This window comes from Spermophilus citellus, assembly GCF_964194105.1.
Source record: "Spermophilus citellus genome assembly, chromosome: 14".
Taxonomy (NCBI): domain Eukaryota; kingdom Metazoa; phylum Chordata; class Mammalia; order Rodentia; family Sciuridae; genus Spermophilus; species Spermophilus citellus.
The window spans coordinates 86,112,184-86,130,885 of NC_138194.1; the positions used below are offsets into that span (position 1 = coordinate 86,112,184).

General features: G+C 34.3%; 2 protein-coding genes across 3 annotated transcripts in view; one reads left to right on the plus strand and one right to left on the minus strand.

Moving 5' to 3' along the window:
• MRPL13 (mitochondrial ribosomal protein L13) overlaps window positions 1-15,590 on the minus strand; it is a 37,777-nt gene extending 22,187 nt beyond the window's left edge. Inside the window, exons 1-4 of one of the 2 annotated variants that reach the window (XM_081266813.1) lie at window positions 15,194-15,338; window positions 13,648-13,771; window positions 5,410-5,503; window positions 1,536-1,596 (exon numbers count right to left, since the gene is read on the minus strand). In XM_081266813.1, the coding sequence (XP_081122939.1) occupies window positions 1,536-1,596; window positions 5,410-5,503; window positions 13,648-13,771; window positions 15,194-15,196 (282 nt within the window). In that variant the 5' untranslated portion in view covers window positions 15,197-15,338. Of the gene's footprint in view, window positions 1-1,535; window positions 1,597-5,409; window positions 5,504-13,647; window positions 13,772-15,193; window positions 15,339-15,418 lie in introns of those variants that run through there. The other variant, XM_081266812.1, reaches the window with a different exon arrangement.
• A 116-nt stretch (window positions 15,591-15,706) lies between these two features.
• Window positions 15,707-18,702, plus strand: part of MTBP (MDM2 binding protein) — a 79,621-nt gene continuing 76,625 nt past the window's right edge. Inside the window, exons 1-2 of the mRNA XM_081266811.1 lie at window positions 15,707-15,922; window positions 16,724-16,804. Coding sequence (XP_081122937.1) covers window positions 15,805-15,922; window positions 16,724-16,804 — 199 coding nt within the window. The 5' untranslated portion in view covers window positions 15,707-15,804. The remainder of the gene's footprint in view (window positions 15,923-16,723; window positions 16,805-18,702) is intronic.

An 18,702-nucleotide genomic window follows, 5' to 3' on the forward strand; every position in this document is an offset into this window, starting at 1 on the left:
TTCACAATGGATACCAAGGAATGACTGTATAACAAAATTATCTTTCAAGAATGAAAGTAAAAATAAAGAAGACAGTTTTGACAAAAAAAAAAAGATGAGTTCAGAATTAGGAGACTATAACCATAGGAATGTCAAAGGGAAGTATGCATGGAAAGGAAAATTGATCCCAGAAGGAAGGATGAGTTACAATAAGAAATTGTAAGCAAAGAAAATCATTAAAAAATTTAAAGCAGGATAAAACGATAACAAGAATGTTAAACTGAAAGAGTTTTAAGAATATAGAAAGAATACAGAAAGCAGGTAGAAGAATATAGAATATAGAAAGAAAAGAATAAAATAATATTTACCCAGGGGGAAAAAAAGAACACAAGTGGTTAAAAGTACAGACTTCTCAGTTGAATGAAATCACCTTTGCCTCCCTTTTGGCTGTGATCCTTGCCAAGTTTCTTTACCTCTCTGAACCATGATTTCTTACTCTATAAAATAGGACTATGACATGGGTGACCATGAAAATTAAAGGAAATTGTGCATGTAAAATTGTAATAATAAATGCATGTAAATACATTGGTAAATGAATTAAATATAATTTAAAATGAAAAAAAAATAAAGCACGTAGGCTAGGAGGGAAGGTGGGTATTAAAAACGATTTAAAGTCTTTGATTTGATTAAGAGGAAGGTAACAATACTTATTAACCTTAGACTTACAATAAACAACTTGAATAAATCCAAAAGAAGACAAGGGAAGGAAAATAAAATAAGATCTAGTTCCATGATGCTTACAACAAACACACCTATAATAGGAAATGGTAAAATTTAAATAATGGAAAAAATATATGAGGCAAACATACATGAAAAAAAAGCGTCTGCTATACCTATACTCTCAGAAAAAAACAGATTTCAAAGTAAAAATCATTACTGAAGACAAAGAAGTTCAGTACACATTGACCTTGATCTATTCTTTACAAAAATTATATATAATTTCAAACTTAAGTTTATCTAATATTAAGTCTTCAAACTATACAAACAAAAAAATTGACAAACTTATAAGGAAAAATGACTAAATCCACAAACTGAGATTTTATCAATACATTAAAAATTAGAAAAACAAAAGAACTCTTTCAGATAAATAATAAAACAAGAACAAAAACAAGCCAGTAAGAATATGTGGCTGGAGCAACATACTTAGCATACTTGATGAAATATATATACATACACATAGAAGTACACCCCTCTCTCTCTCTCTCTCTCTCTCTCTCTCTCTCTCTCTCTCTCTCTCCACCCCCTCAAAGTATTTGCAGCAAACTCATATTCTATGCAAATATGCAGGGTGCAAGAAATAAAAAAAATGCATTAGAATTCTTTGCTAAATGTAAAACATAATAAATAGTAATTAGGACATACACCAAATTGAATGGCAATCAAAATAATACTTATCAAAACTTGTGTAAGATAGCTAAAGTGAAGAATCTGTAGAAGAGAAAGGAGATGAATCCATCTTTTCCTAGATGATAAATAAAAAAATTCAGTAGACTTACTGCTATTGGATCCTTCTGGTGAAGTTGAGCAGCTGTGACTTGTCTAAATCCACCTGGGTAGCTATTAAAAAAGTAGAGATTAAAACTGGGTATAGGATATGGTACTGTATCCTTAAGTTGATCATTCGTTTTTGATTAAGTACTTTAGTAAATTATTCTTGTTTCTGGAAACTATACTGTTTATTAATGTCTTAAATATAAAATAGTAACCTGTGCTATTTGAAATGCTGCTCTCTTAAGTGGCCAGCTCTCATTACTTCATAAATAGTTCTAATCTTGGAAAAATTTCTGGACATAACTGTATTTAAAATTTTTTTATTCTAAATTATTATATATGACAATAGAATGCATTAAATTCATATTACACATAAAAAGCACAATTTTTCATATCTCTGGTTGTACACAAAGTAGAGTCACACCGCTCTATCTTCATACATGTACTTAGGGTAATGATGTCCACCTTATCCCACCATCTTTCCTACCCCCAATCCCCTGCCCTTCCCCTCCCTCCTTCCCCTTTGCCCTATCTAAAGTTCCTCCCTTCTTCCCATGTCCCCCCCACCCATCCCCATTATGGATCAGCATCCTCATATTAGAGAAAACATTCAGCATTTGTTTTTGGGGGGATTGGTTTACTTCACTTAGTTTAATAATCTCCAACTCCATCCATTTAACTGCAAATGCCACGATTTTATTCTCTTTTATTGCTAAGTAATATTCCATTGTGTATATATGCCACATTTTCTTTATCCATTCATCTACTGAAGGGCATCTAGGTTGGTTCCAAAGTTTAGCTATTGTGAATTGTGCTGCTATAAACACTGACTTGGCTGTGTCCTTGTAGTATGCTGTTTTTAAGTTCTTTGGGTATAAACCAAGGAGTGGGATAGCTGGGTCAAATGATGGTTCCACTCCAAGTTTTCCAAGAAATCTCCATACTGCTTAGTCATTCATCCATTTATTATGGGCAATCTATCACTGCTTGATTTAAAAAAGAAATAGTAATGAGCCAGAATAGTTCATGTTCCCTGCCATATTAGGCCAATTATATAAGCTAGGGGTTAAATCTAAGGAAAATGGTGGTAGACCAATTGGTTTCTAAAGTCAAGTTCATACTATAAATAGGTAATGAGTTTTGGCCACAAAGAGTCACTTGTTGGCTCCAAGTAATAAAATACTTCATTGTGTTCAGATCAAATATTATATGTAAAATGGATGAATTAGCAAATTAAACTAGGTTTTGTAGTAACTCCTAGTATAAATTTTAGGCAATTCATTTTACCTGTCTATATGATTTTACTAAAAAGAAAAAAATCTGCCATATCTACTTCACAATATTTCTAAAAGTCAAATGAGAAAATATTTGTATAGAAGAACAAATTTTCAATTATTTTTAGGAAACGGTTAAAATTGGAAAGTCAGAAAAACTTAAGATTAAGTAAGTGTGATTCCTTTCACGAGTTTTTCTTTTAAGAAAATATAAAAACATTTTAAAGACAACTTAAGAAATCACAATGTGGGAATAAAACTTAAGAAATCAAATTTAGAAGTTCTCTTAGAAAGATGGGCACTTTTCAAACTAATATTATTTGCTTCATGGTATTTCAGTTTTAGTAAAACTGTCTAGACTTCTATACCTGTAATCTTTCTATCCATGGAAAAATATTTTGTAGCTTCTATGCTAAAGAATCTCTATTTGCTACTGGAATGGCAAATTCTAAAGCAAACACCATTTATGCTATATTTTAGGAGCTTGGATTTCATCCTAAGGATCTGGAAAGCTAATGCAAAATTCTGAGTAGGGGAATGACTTCAGTAATGCAATACTCAGTTGATTTTTACTAGCGAAAAAATAACCACATTTCTTTCTCCACCATAAGACACCTGGATGGATTAAGGGAAAATTGTTTAAATTGTTTGCCATGTGCTTTTTTTATTAAAATAAATCAAATAAACATTTTCTGAATGCCCATTATGCTGGGTACTGAGGATGCACAGATAAATATTATAGGATTCTATTCTCAAGAAAAATGAGGAAATAAATTCTGTTGGAATGACTAGTAGGTAAGCTGTATCTCTAACTCATGAAAATATATTTGAGGCTGGCCTCAAACTTGTAATCCTCCTGCCTCAGCCTGATAGTAGTTGGGATTATAGGCATCTTTCACTGTGCCTGACATCAGAGATTTATTTTAAATCATCTTGATTATTATAAATCATATAGTACACTACTGTACAGTGACTAAAAATAATACATACCAAAAGGTTCCCTGGTAATTTTATATTAAGTGAATGAAAATATAAACTTTTTATATATAAAAATGTTAAATCATGGGATCAGAAGTAAATTTTGTTCCTTTTTTAAACTTTCTACATTTTCAAAAATTAGAATATTTTTAAAAAATTTTACATGTGACTCTACTTTGTGTTCAACCAGAGACATGAAAAATTGCATTCTGCTGTCATATACAACAAATTAGAATAAATAAAATAATCAAAAAATTTTACAATTATAAGTTAAATTTTGAATACATAATTATAACAGTGTTATGAGCATAATAAAGTAGTCTGTACAAGGTTTAAGTAAAGAGCCAATAGAAAAAAAATAGAAAGTGATTAACTCTATGGACAGTGAGAAAATAGGGAATGTATCCCAGAAAAGATGACATCTGAACCAGTTTCTAATGGTTAAATATGAACGTTCATGAGTAAGATAAGATGAAATTACATTCCTGCCACAGCAACACCACAAAGGCAGAGATAAGCAATAGCGATATGTTGGCTAAAAGAAAAGGTGATCAAACAGCAGCAGTTATGCAGTGCCGCTCAGTTTTCATCCATCAGTGAGAAAGCACTACTGACAGGGACAGACACTACCAGTGATGTAAACACTCATTGCTTACCACTGGCTGTTGTTATTTCCCTTCCTTTGCAGTAATACCACACAGTAATTCACAGCATTTTGTGTCAATAATTTCCTTTAGGTTTTTATCACATTTTGTTATTCTGACTTTTTTATTATTTCCCAATTATCTCTTGATTTCATAGAATTTGATTTATATGTAGAGATTTGCCAATAGCAGAAACTACTATGAATGCTAGTTTTTTTGTTAGGTATGCTTAATTAATTTTGTCCTTCATCTGAATCTGTGGATTAACCAATACATTAGACAACAAAATTAGATCTCAAAATATCTCGACAGGGTGAAGATAAAATTTTACAACAAGCAAAGTTAAGGTCTTGCAGTTGAATTAAAACAACTAAAACACATAAGAAGGAAAAGACATAATTGAACGGGACATGTTTGAAAAAGACTAAAGAATTTTAGCTAATAGTTTTAGCTCCAAGAATCATATTAGTCACAAGACTTTGAAGAACAATTCTATTGCAACGGAAGAGGGAGTTTTAGTTTTAGACTAAGAAGGAAGAGTCACATTGTACTTGCAAACCATGAGAACACATCCACGTGAGTATTTATTTAAGAAATATTGACAAATAAGAATGTATTTAAAGAGTGACCATTCCTTAAACTTCTTGTGAAATTTCATCTGTTCAAGATGGTTCTGGAAACAGCAGTAAGATGAATTATAGAAAGCAGAAAGCAGTTAGAAGACTGACTTAAAAATGAGAATAATTTTGATTAGAGAAGTTACATAAAAAGCTTGTAGGAAGCAAATAGTTTTGGTAGTAGCTAATATTTGGCATAATTTTGTGTTCGTTTTGATTGAGTAACTTATACATGTAACATGAGTATAATTAGTATTTTTATTAAATGCTAATTTTTTGAAAATACCCTTTTTCCTTTTAAATAAGAGTGACAGCTAAAGTAATACCTTTTAACTATTTTCCTTGACAATGGCAAAGAAATCTTACCCAGTATGTGAAGAGTATACTTTTTGTTCCCATTTGTTTCCAGAAAATGCAATGTGTCTTGTGTTTATTATGACAACGTGATCTCCACAGTCACCTAGATTTAAAAAGCAGTAAGAGAGACTTTGTGTGAAAAATCAAAACTTAAGAAAGGTAAGTTATCAAAGCCTAAACAACCTATAGAAAAATAGAAAGCAAATCATAATGCAATATCAAAAATCCTTAAACAGATTTCTGTTTCTTTTTATATAAACCCCAAGTGTTTTAAGTAACCCCTAAGAGTTGGCTGATTATTTGGAAAACCTCAGCACTGGACGGTAAAAGAAATTGAATAAAGATGCCAATAACAACAATGTATGTTTTTTAAAGGTAAACTGTTATTTTTATTAATCTCCCCATAATAATTACACTTCACTAAAAATGTTTATATTAGTACCTTTAAATATTTGACATTAACTTTTCCTTACAAAGAGCAGAGAAAACTGAAATCGATATGTATATAAACATAAAAAGTGTGTTCTACCAAGAAAACAAAACTCATTGAAAACAAATGTGAAACATTATCATATTTTTTTTCAAATTTAAAGAACATAGAGTACTATGATTTTAGGTATAACTACTGCCACAAGATTTTTTCAATCACATGTAACTTATTGTTTAAAGTGCAACTCTCAATTGTGACTATAGACAAAGCTGACAGGATGTATGACCTGAAAATCAAAATATACATACATCTGAGAAATGTCAGAGTCTATGCAAGGGCAGATTCAGAGACACCTGTTAAGTGTTGTAGAAGTCTCAAGTTCTTCTAAAATATGCTTTATAATCCTTTCCACTGATTAATAATTAATCCACTCACTGCTTATTACATACTAACTAATTTCAGGTAGTATTATTAATGCTGGGAATATAGCAATGAATTACTGAAATCCCCTTGTTAATGAATTCTACGTTCTAGTGGAAGAGTTAGATAACAAAGAAACAAATAAATACATATACAACATGGTAGGAGCTAGTACAAATAGGGGGATAGACAGTAATGGGCTAGTGGCATTATTAATTGGTACACTTTTTCCCCATAAACTTGGGTTTTTATTTCTCTTGGATAAATTTCCAGGAGTGCAATTACTACATTATATGGTAAGTTCAAGTTTAGTTTTATAAGAATCTGCCACTCCTTATCTAGAGTATCTGTACCATTTTACATTTCCACCAGCCATATGAGTAATCCCATTTATCTACCTTCTCATCAGCATTCATTATCACTTTTTAAATTTTAGTTATTTTGATAGATATATGTTGATATCTCATGGTTTTAATTTGGTTTCCCTAGTGGCTTAATTGAACATCTTTTCACATGCTTATTTGCCTTTTGTTCATGTATTTCAACCATTTTCTAATTACATTTTTTTAAAACTGAGTTTCCAAACATCATATAATATACTGAATATGTGTGTGTATGTGTACATATATTCACACACACATATATATATATACACACACGTATATATATGTACATGTATATACACATATTCTAGATTCAAGTCCTTTTTTCGCTATGTGGTTACAAGTATTTTCTTCCAATCTGTGGCTTTTCTTTTTATTCCCTTCCCATAGTCAAATCCTTGTAAGCTCTTTGCTTTAGCACATTGGTTTTTAAACTGCACTTGATAGTCTTAGGGTTCTTATAATGTACCTCAAGGATGAGGGGACAAGTACAGCATTGCTTTTATATATTATAAGATTTGGTGTAAGAAATGTTGAAAAACCAGCTATTGCAAATTAATGATAAAAAAATAAAGGTTGGCTTTGGCTTTTATGTCTGTTTACAATTTGGAAAGACAAATATCCAAATAATACATAAGTATTATTTTGGGCATTCCTGAACTTGTGTGTACCCAGTGTGACAGGTGATCACATAGGTTACCATAAAGTCTGAGTGTAAAGACATTGTGAGAGTACAAAGCATGTTGATAAAATTTACTGCCAATTTTCAATTATTCACTTGCAAATGAAGTAAATATTACAGATACAAAATGAGGCAAAAATCTTCTTCAGCACTTTGTAGGATGATATTTAGGGGTGAGGTGAAGTATAAGTATGTAATTTAGATTGCAAAATTAAATGATTTGGTAGTTAACATTTGAAATAGACTGACTAAATATTAAGATAAAAAATATGTTAGGCAGCTCTATAAAACCATCATAAACTTACAAGACAGAATACTAGAGATTATTTAAATTTTAAGTCTGATCTTTGCTGAAATACATGGTTATTTATAACGTTAACCTTTAAGAATTTCAAAATTTTTAGTTCATTCCATGTAGACGGGATATTTTAAGATAATCTAAAGTTACTTTAATAATGCTAAAGAAAGGTTTCCCTCTGCTTCTTTTAAAGTTTCCTATAGTTCTTCTCAGTGAATCAGGTATTGAAGTCAAAGGAGCAAAGTCCTCATGAGAATAAGTCATACTCCATAAATCACCATGCGCCCTTCTTTTGATTTACTAGTCAAAAATTAAACATGTTGGAAAAGTTCTCAAGTCCCATTCAGAAGAACAGTTCTAGTTGATGGGAATTTTTTTCCTACTTGACCCTCATTTCCAATAAAAATTGACTTTTCTATCTTGACCCCCATTTCCATTTCCTAGGAAACTGTATGCCAATTTTCCAAATAAATACAGTGGTTATGAGCCCATAATACACACTTAGTAAATGCTTATTAAACTTGAAAAAAACACAAAGAACTACACTATTAAAAGACATTATAGCTATAAATTGAAAGCTGCTTAAATTTTGTTTTTAGTGACACCTTGTGGTCATAAAAAGTTTTGCTGACATAAGTTACATATTCAATATAGATGAGACAAAAATGTAAATCGGTCTTTAAAAAGTAAATTTCTTATTCATATAAAAGCTATTCTCCATTATTAGAAATGCCCTAACAAGGAGCAACAACAACTCTTCTGGTGTGTAGCAGAATGCACATTCATCAGTATCTAAGGAGTACTTCTACAATAATGACTCCCTTGTAAGGAAGCAGAACTTTAACTGAGTGGACAGACAACAGCTATACTTGGATACAGAAATTAGGTGAAGATTACTTTCCCTCAAATTATGTATTATTTGCACTTCTTCAAAGTCAGTCTAAGTGATCTTATTTACTACTTGCTAATAGCATTGCTAGGGAAAAACAGTGTAGTGACTAAGAATCACCATATTAAAGAATTTACTACATGAAAAAACAGGAGTCTAAGTTCAGTCTCAGTTCTACTATTGTATAGTTGAATGATAGCAAGAAAGAAACTTTATTCTTCCAATCTTAGTTTTCTCATCTGTCAGTGAGATAGTTAATTAAACAAACCTATAAATTGGTAATTCTATGACTGGTATTTTCCTGGTCTGCCAAAATAATATTTTTAAAATAACCAGAAATTTATTATTACTGAAAATATAAATCTGCTGATCACTGTTTTACTTTCAAAATACAGTTCATCTCATTATACATGGGTTCTGTATTTGCAAATTTTCTAATTGTTAAAGTTTATTGGTGACTCAAAAATCAATACTCATAATGTTTTTGTGGTCATTCATTGACATGCTTACAGTGGAGAGAAATGTGAGTTATTTAATGTGTGTGTTCCCAGCTGAGGGTAAATCCAGCAGTGCTCTACCTTCCTATTTCACCTTTTGCACTGTGAATAAGCATCCTTTGGGTGATCTACTTAATGTCACATCTTTGGAGTTTGTGTATTTTTTGTTAGTGCTTTCACTGTTTAAAATGTCCTCCAAATTTGATAGTGTAGTATAGTATAATGTTCCTTAGTGCAAGAAGGCTATGATGTACCTTATGGAGAGAAAATGTGTGCTAGATAAGCTTAATTCACTTCTGAGCAATAATGCTCTTGGTCATGAGTTCAATGTTAAAGAATCATTAATATATAAATTTTTTTAAAGCTAACTTTAATTAGGTGTGGAGGCACATGCCTGTAATGCCAGCTATGTGGGAGGCTAAGGCAGAAGAAGTACAAATTTGAAGCCAGCCAAAAAATAAATAAATAAAAAGGTTGGAGATATAACTCAGTGGTGCAGTGTCCTAGTACTGAGGGAAAAAAAAAATATGTGTGTGTGTGTGTGTGTGTGTGTGTGTGTGTGTGTATAGAAACCTACATAAACAAGGTTATGTATTGACTGAAAATATACAAGTTGGACTGTGGAATGCAGTGCACTGACTATACTGACTGATGAAAAAGTTATATCCAGTGGCTACTCAGAGGAACTTAAACCAATATTTCCCCTACAAGCAATGGTTCAGGATTTACTAGTCCAGCATTCAAGGTGATTTTATAGAACATAACTTTAGGGAATAACAAGAACACATGTATTTACAAAATATCTATTTGAAAGTGTCACACCACAAACTATTTCTGATAAGCATCCTTTGGGTCACACATTGTACTAGATGCTTAAAAAACAAAGATTTAAAATAATAAAAATCCTTAGATTCATATACTTAATTGCATATTTTATAAGGTATGAGGAGATTATTTTGATACTTTACTGAAATTTTCATTAAGTGGAGAAAAAGGTTAGAGTAGCAAGTATAATATGGAAAATCATAAATCCTTATTCTCAACCAAATCAAATCATTTCAAATGCCCATCCACCCCCCAGCTCCACAGATCCGTAAATCTAATTTAGCTTACATGCCAAAGTTCTAGCTAAATGTATTTCTTTCAATTTCAGAACTCATATTTATGAATAAAAACAAACATACAACAATCATTTCTCACGTTCCAACTGTATGTCAAGCACTATTACAGGTGCTGGGGCTATAGCTGTAAATGAAACGGGCAAAGTTCCTATCTATTTGAAACTTATTTTAATGAAGGAAGGTAGATAATAAATACTCACATGTTAAGTGATATACAAATGCTTTTTTTTTTCTTTAAAGAAAAAGCAAAGTAAACATTTAGAGAGTAAAAGGGGAAGCAGAGGGATCAGGGAAGGCTCACTCAGAATACAAATAATTTGAGTAGAAATTAGTAAGATGTGGAGGAATAAGCCATGTAGATATATGGGACATCCAGGCAGAGGGAACACAATGTGAAAAGGCCCTGAGGCAAAAACTGTTTGGTAGGCAAGTTAATGAAATAGAAACAGATCTGAGAGGTCCATTCAAGGAATGGAGAGGTAGAAAACAATATTGGAAAATTAATAGGAACCACATTAACAGATCCTTGCATGGCATTAGCAGAATTTGGGCTTTTAGCCTTTCACTTGGAAAAGATAACTCTGGTTGATCTGTGTAGAAAAGGCTACATGAAGGCAAAACATGATAGAAAGCACAATGGCTTAAAATCAGTGTAGAAGGGAGAAATAATAAGAGGTGCCAGATTCCAGACATTTTTTTCTATTTTTTTAAGATAAATATTTGGGGGGAGGGGCTCAAAATAGAGGAGTCACAAATGAAGCAAAGAAAGGCTGCAAACCGGAATAACAAAATGAACAGGGATGCTATTTTTTTTTTTTTAAAGAGAGAGTGAGAGAGGAGAGAGAGAGAGAGAGAGAGAGAGAGAGAGAGAGAGAGAGAGAGAGAGAGAAAATTTTTAATATTTATTTTTTAGTTCTCGGCGGACACAACATCTTTGTTCGTATGTGGTGCTGAGGATCGAACCCGGGCCGCACGCATGCCAGGCGAGCGCGCTACCACTTGAGCCACATCCCCAGCCCCAGGGATGCTATTAATGGAGATGAGGAAAACTGGAAAGAAACAGGCTGGTTTGGGTACCAGAAATCAGGAGCAAGATTGTTCCAAATGGGCTTATTCATTAGAGAAGTCTACTAAATACCAAGGAAAATTTAGTTTGGGGAAATTGGTTATGAGTCTAGAATACAGGGAATGGATCAAAACTGAAGACACAAGTTGGGAGGCATTAGCATTTGGATGATTTTTAGATTCATGAGACAGAAATTGCTCACATAATGAATGAGAACAGGTTCAAAGACCTGGCCTGTGGCACTCGCCCTTATTAGTGAAAGAAAAGTAATTGAGAGTTCAAAGAAAAGTGAAGACAGCAAGTGGACTGAGAAAGAGTTAATGTAGGACAAGAAACAGAAAATGGCATCTTGGGAAACAAATGAAGATGGTGTTTTCAGAAAAAAGTTCTCAATAAAAATTAGATTGGATTCCTCAAAAACAAGGAAAACAATAAGGATTTTTCAATTAGAAAAGTAACTAAAGGGATACAGCAACTAATGGCAATAAATAAACCTTGGGGAGAATCCTTGTTCAAATGTACAATAGCTATAAAAAAGCTCTTGACAAACTGGGTGCTTTTAATATGAACTATTTGCGCAGCTTAGGTCAGAGGATCACAAGTTGTAGGCTAGTCTGGGCAAGTTAGCAAGACCCTGTCTTAGAATAAAAATATTTTTAAAAATGGCTGGGGATGTAACTGAGTGGTAGAGTGCCAATGGTTTAAACCTCAGTTACTGTGCACCCCCCATCCCCAGGAAAAAAACAACAAAGGAAAGAAAATTCTTGAGACAACTTGGGAAATGTAAAAATGGTGACATCAAACCACATAATTAAATTACTCTTTATTTTCTTAGGTGTATCAATAACATTTTGGTTACAGAGAAAAATCTCTCTATTCTTGGGCAATGCATCCTGAGGTATTTAGGAGATATAATGACATATGCAACTTATTGAAGGACAAATAACCTGGAAGAAAAATGGATAAATGACACACACAAGCACTTCAGATAAGGAAACTACAAAGGCCAAGGACTAAGTGAGAAGATACTGAGCCATTATTCATAATCAGGAAAATACAAATTAAAACTACAAAGAGTATTTCACATCTAGTGGAGTAGTTAGAAAGAAAGAATGAAAATATCAAGTGTTACTAAAGATGAGGAGTAATGTGGTATATTCTGCTGGCAGAATATCAAGTGTTTATAGCAGCATAGTTTTGAGAACTTCTGAGCACAGAAGATTTGAAATTATATTTCTTTTATTGAAGAGATGTTTTGCTTCAAATGTGAATCGATTACCTCTGATAAAAGTACATTGTCAAAGATGAAAAGAAAAAAAAAAAAAGACAGTAGCTTCCCATGATGTACCAGTAATTCCTGCCCTATGTATATACCTTGGGAAAACTATTCCACATGAACACTGGGGAAAGAGTGCAAAAATACTGAAAGCAACATTATTTATAATGGCAAAAAATAAATAAATAATTAAAAAGGAAACAATATAAATGCCAAATATATGGGTATTCATTTCATCATCATTATTTTCTTTAAAATATACTTTATATGTCTACTATACATCACAAAAATTAAACAAACATGATTAATTGCAGCAGATGCTATTGACAGGTCAGATGAGATGAGGAACAGAAAATGACATCAGGAGCCATCAGTGAGGTACCACAATAAATAGACTCAATTAAACCATCTATAAACTGAACTCTTCTAGAATGAAAGACAACTTTCTCTATTATTTTAGAAAAATCATAGAACCAAGTGTGGTGGCGCATGCCTGTAATCCCAACAGCTGAGAAGGCTGAGGCAGGAGGATAGCAAGTTCAAAGTTAGCCTCAGCAACTAAGCAAGACCCTAAACAACTTAGGGAGACCCCATCTCCAATAAATAAATAAATAAATAAATAAATAAATAAATAAATAGATGGATAGATAGACAGGACTGGGGATGTGGCTTAGTGGTTAGTGCCCCTGGGTTCAATCTCTAGTACCCCCCCCCCCAAAAAAAAAGAAAGAAAAATGATACTAAAAAGCAAATCTACTTACTTGAAACAGTTAAAAATTAAGCTTTTGTGCATAGCTAGCTCTACACATATCTTCTCAGGAAAAAGGATTTTTCCAACAGAAGATTATTTCCCTTATTTTCAAAAACTCTATTTAAATGCATATCATCATGTGAAGAGCCACATATGAGATATAATGTGCAAATCAGGATACTTCTGAGAATGAAAGGAAGGGCTACTGGTAATTTTGTCTGCCCAGTGGCATAAAATGGGGTTCTGCCAAGAAAACTGATCTGTTATGACTTTTCCATAAATAATACAAAATTCAGTTTAGTGTGCTATTAAGTTTTCAGAAAGAATGGAATCCTCAGGAAGAAAGGGGTCCTTTCTTAAAGTTCAGTCAAATTTCATCCATATTCTATTCTAGCATGAAAAGTATGTTATGATCAGGCTAAAATGATACTTACTCAGTTGATGGTATATAGGTTTATGTAATCCTTGAAGTTTTATTGATGCTATAGCAGCAAGTTTACCAGGGGGCTGCATTTTCCCATCTAAGAGATACCATATTCGAGCAAAAGTGGCCCATTGCTTGAAAACACAGAAAAGAAAAAAATAATTAAAAATTAAATGAATTAAAATGGAAATAACTGTTTTTACTATATATGATTATATATGTATTCTACAGTTAATGTCAACAATTACTTTGAAAGAACTATCATTAAAAAATTTTTGTTTTGTTTTCATTTCTACTTCTGAAAAAGGAAAGCCTTTCTATTATTCACATTATTTAGGTCAGTAGGTATATTATATTGAAAACTGAGTGGCTAATTGGAAACTGAAGACAATTCAGGAATTCAATTCCAGGGTAAAGTTAAGTAAAACAATGTAGTTGGGAAAGGACAGCTAAGTTGAATGAATTTAAATTTTAAAGAATTGTCTTAAGCAGGGCATGGTGGCACATCCCCATAATTCCAGCAGCTTAGGAGGCTGAGGCAGGAGGGTCTCCAGTTCAAAGCCAGCGTTGGCAAAATCAAGGCACTAAGCAACTCAGTGAGAACCTGTCTCTAAATAAAATACAAATAGTGCCCTCCACAGACCTGCATGTCTGGGGATGTGGCTCAGTGGTCCAGTGCCCCTGAGTTTAATCCCGGGTACCACCCCCTCCCAAAAAATTGTTTTATACATCTTTAGGTTGTTTTAGACATGTAGACCATTCTTTTTGTAGTATTCATCAGTGTCTTTAAACTCGAAGAAAATTCCATCCAGAAAGACCTCGACTAAATGATTTCATTACGCATATACACCAGAGATTAAACAATTCTGGGGAAAAAATGCAACTAGGCTAGTGGTTTTGTTTTAAATTGTCACAAACTTCAAACTAGCCTATACCATAGGCAAAAGACCAATTTCCCCCCACCCATTGCAGACGAATAGTTTTATAGAAAAAAAAAAACTCTGATAAAAACGTACAAATGCTGCCACAATGCAAAACTGTTATCAAAGTTTTAAAAAGAGATTCACTTCGCTTCCTGTATTTATCTCACCACTGACAAGTAACAAACAGTCCCAGGAAAGAAGCAGATCTGGGCTAAAAGTCATCCAGGACTAACATATTCAAAAGTAACTCCTAACCTACCCTTCCACCTGAAACCTGCGTCAACTTCAGCCTTCCCTGTTTCAGTTGATGGCACACCACCCTTCCAGGTGTCCAAAACACAAAAACAAAAACACGAAGACATCCTTCTTACTTTGCTGTCGACTCGCATTCAATGTTTCAAGAAACCCTCTGGGTTCCATCCTCAAACAAAACCTGATCACTTTTTAGCACCAAATTCCTGGCCTGGATTGTGCACCCTCCTGTGTAGTGTGGTTTATTGCAAAAGCCTTGAAGACGATTCTCAGCTTCTGCCTTGCACAGACCCGCATCTCTGTACAGATAGGGTGCTTCTCAGGACCCTGTCAGTTCACGTCTGACCCTTTGGATCAACTCTCCAACAGGTCCCCACTTACCATCTCTCTGACAGTCCCTCGGAGAAAGGGAGAAAGAAATGAAAAACACTGACTGACAAAGGAGGGGACGAATACCAAGACAGCAAGTGACGGTCGTCCTCACCACCCCCAGTGTGTATTTTCCCAAGAGTGGCTGCGGGTCTCGGCTTCCCTGCCGATTCACCCTCACTACTAATCCGCCGCTCTCCTTCTGCCAGCCATCAAGGCACAACAGTCGGAGCTCACCTGGGTTGCCCTAGAGAAACTCGACATCTTTCCCCACTGGCCGAAGCGTCCTTTTTTAACCCCAAGCTGAGCCGGGTCATCAGCAGTACTTGCCCGGCGGGAAACGCATGTACCAAAGCACTTAGGTTCCTAGATCGTTCAGCACTCTTCTGTTTCTTCTCACTTATGGATGCCCTCCAGTCTTCCCACGGTAACGATTTAGTCAAGGAAGAAAGAAAGAAGGCAGTTATTGACAGAATAATTCCCGAAAATAATTCCCAGTAACCTACGGAAACAGACGGAGGACACAATTTCCAAACGAGCTGAGCGGAAAAAGAAAACCGGAAGTGCGTCAAGCGCGCGGCTGTTTTGAGACTTAAACCTGGGGGTGAGTTCTGAAGGAAGGGATGGATCGATATCTGCTGCTGGTGGTCTGGGGGGAAGGAATGTTCCCGTCGGCGGTCAGCGGGGAGACTGAGCGTGCACCAGAAGCGTCGTCGTTTGAGGGTACCGAGAAGCAGCCGGGTAAGCGCGGGGCTGAGAAACGGCGGGAATGGCTTGCGGGAGGAGATGTTTGCGTTTGTGATCTAGGGAGGGACAGAGGTCACCATAGGTCCCGGGAAGCTGCAAATCTGGGTGGGATAGATCTAATGAGGGCTGGGCACTGTCCTCTTCATGGGAACAGAAGTACAAATTTGTGGATGCAAGATCCCAAGGCTCAAAAGTTCCTGGCACAGTAAGAATTTAACTGATCAAATCCTTTGTACCTTAATGGAATTTCTGGTCTTCGAAAAAGTATACAATAAAGTAAATTTTTATGCCTTCCGTGTCCCACATACAGGCAATACAGTAAGGAACAAAATACAAGGTCTTACTGACCTTGAGCTTCCATTCTAATGGGAGGACGCATATAACATCAACTAAGTTTAAACAAGAAATGATAAATTTTAGGTGATTTTAACTGCTTGCCCTTGCGCTGCTTTTTGGTGCTTCTGTCTAGACTATTGTATTTTACTTGTTTGTTTGGGTCAGGCAGTCATTTTGAGGGGGAAATGTACAAAGTGGGGTATAAGGTATTGTGACAGAGTTCCTGTTCTTAGCGGGGAATTTTTGATTTGTGCTAACTACTGGCATGCACAAATCGGGGCCTTTTTAGTTTTCTCTGCTTGCTCTTGCTTTTCTATATCAAAACATGAACAGATCTTGATCAACATGTAGTTATTTTATGTATAATACATTGGTTTTGAGAGTCACTGATAGTGAAATTAGAATAGGCCTATGTTATGTAACTTGAGCCATGGAGTTAGACTGTCTTTACTTTTTCAGACTTCACAGCAGCAAATCTTTATCACCTCCTGAAAAGAACCATTAGTACTTCAGTTAATCCAGATGATAGTACTTTCCCTGGTAAGTACAACATAAACCTCTCTTTTCTCTGGCACAACAGTTGTATTGCAATCAATTAATTTGCTCATTTAGGAGAACAATACTTTGTTGACTTGGAACAGGTACTGAGATACCAAGGTAACTTAAAGGAATATAAAACTGGAAAAGGCATCACTTTCTGATATTTCAGTATCATAAAATGGTTATGAAAATTAATATAGGTTTCTAGACCCCATGCTAGTAACCACTATCCTTTATTGCCTGATTGGCCTCTGATCTTGTTTCCCATAAAGATACATCTGACTAGCTTTGACAGAAATTGAATCAGAGGATGCTAAGTTAGAGACTAAGGAGCTCCATGAATTTGTTTTGAAGAGCCTAAAAAAGAGGGGAAAAACCCCTCAACTTTTATTATACAAAATATTTCTTAAAGAAGTGTATTTTATGCTAGGTAATACTCTAGATATGAAATCCCAAATAACCACATGTGACAAAAATAAACTGATGACTGCTGAGTGTGGTGATATACATCTGTATTCCAGTGACTCAGGAGGATGAGAGAGGAGGATCTCAAGTTTGAGACTAGGCTCAACCACTGAGGGAGACTGTCAGGAACTTAGCAAGACCCCAAGACGACTAGGGATGTAACTCAGTGTAAAATGTCTCTGGGTTCAATTGTTAGTACCCAAAAAGGAGGAAAACAGAAAAGAACAACAACAAAAAACCCTGAAGACTAAAATAGCCCCAAAGCCTTTTTTATCCCATTATCAAGGTAAATTATCTGTAAAGATTTGAAAGTATAAACCTTAATTGGAAAGAAGAGACTGTTACAAATACCTCAGAGTTCCAAAGAATTTTGAGATGAGATCATTGGGTCACTATCAGTAACCTTTAAGGAATCACAGACATTTTCAAGACTGGGAAGAAGATAAGAGCTTGAGAGATTTCTAGTAAATTTAGAATGGAATCCTTCATTCTCTTCCTTTCCAACTTGAGTGCTGTAGAATCACTCCCACAAAGAATGGTGATGAGAAGAATTCTGCCATCAAACAGGAATATAGAGACTAGGAGCTCCATGAATTTGTTTTGAATGCACTATCAGTATTCATGAATGCATCCATGAAATAGTCTTCAAGAAGTGTGCATTTTAGACACAGATCCAGAAATTTGACATGAAGGGCATCATTATTACAGATCGTGTATTGACACCAGGTTCAACAAAGATGTCTGGGCCCAAGAAATAAGGAATGTCTCATATATGTTAGTGTCTTGTTGTCCAGAAAACATGAGAATTAAGACTCGCTAAACAAGAAATATAATTTGGTTAACTGTGTGCCTAATTCCACTTTTAAAAATCTGTCAATGGGTATGAAGACTAAGCACTGATTGTCAAATAAAGTTATAAAACTGGGAAAAAAGAAGAAGACAAGAAAATTATTCTTGGATCTCAGCTATAGTTTTGTTCCTTTATGAAATTTTCTTGCCGGTCTTTACTTATATATAACACAGGGTAATGTGACATATGAGGAGGATTTTTTTCCTGAATAAAAATACATTATTAATGCCTCCACATTGACTTCTTTAGCACTTATTTGCTTTTAAAAAATTATAATTATCAATATATATTATTTGAACAAATTATGCCACTTTTTCTGTCCTTAACTCCTACTGATTCTCTTAAAAGCCCTTCATAATTGTTAAACATGGTGGACTTTCTTGGTTCTCATCTGCTTTAACTTTTTGAGGTATTGCATATTTTTTTTGTAAAAATCTTACTACCTTTGGCTTCTATTGACATTTTACAAATGCATGTACTTAGTTTGAAGCTTATCTTTACTTTTGCTTCCTCCTCTTGGCCTCTGTCTGAGAATGTCCTTTGAAGACTCAGAAAGTAGAACTGTCAGAACAGACAAAGTGCT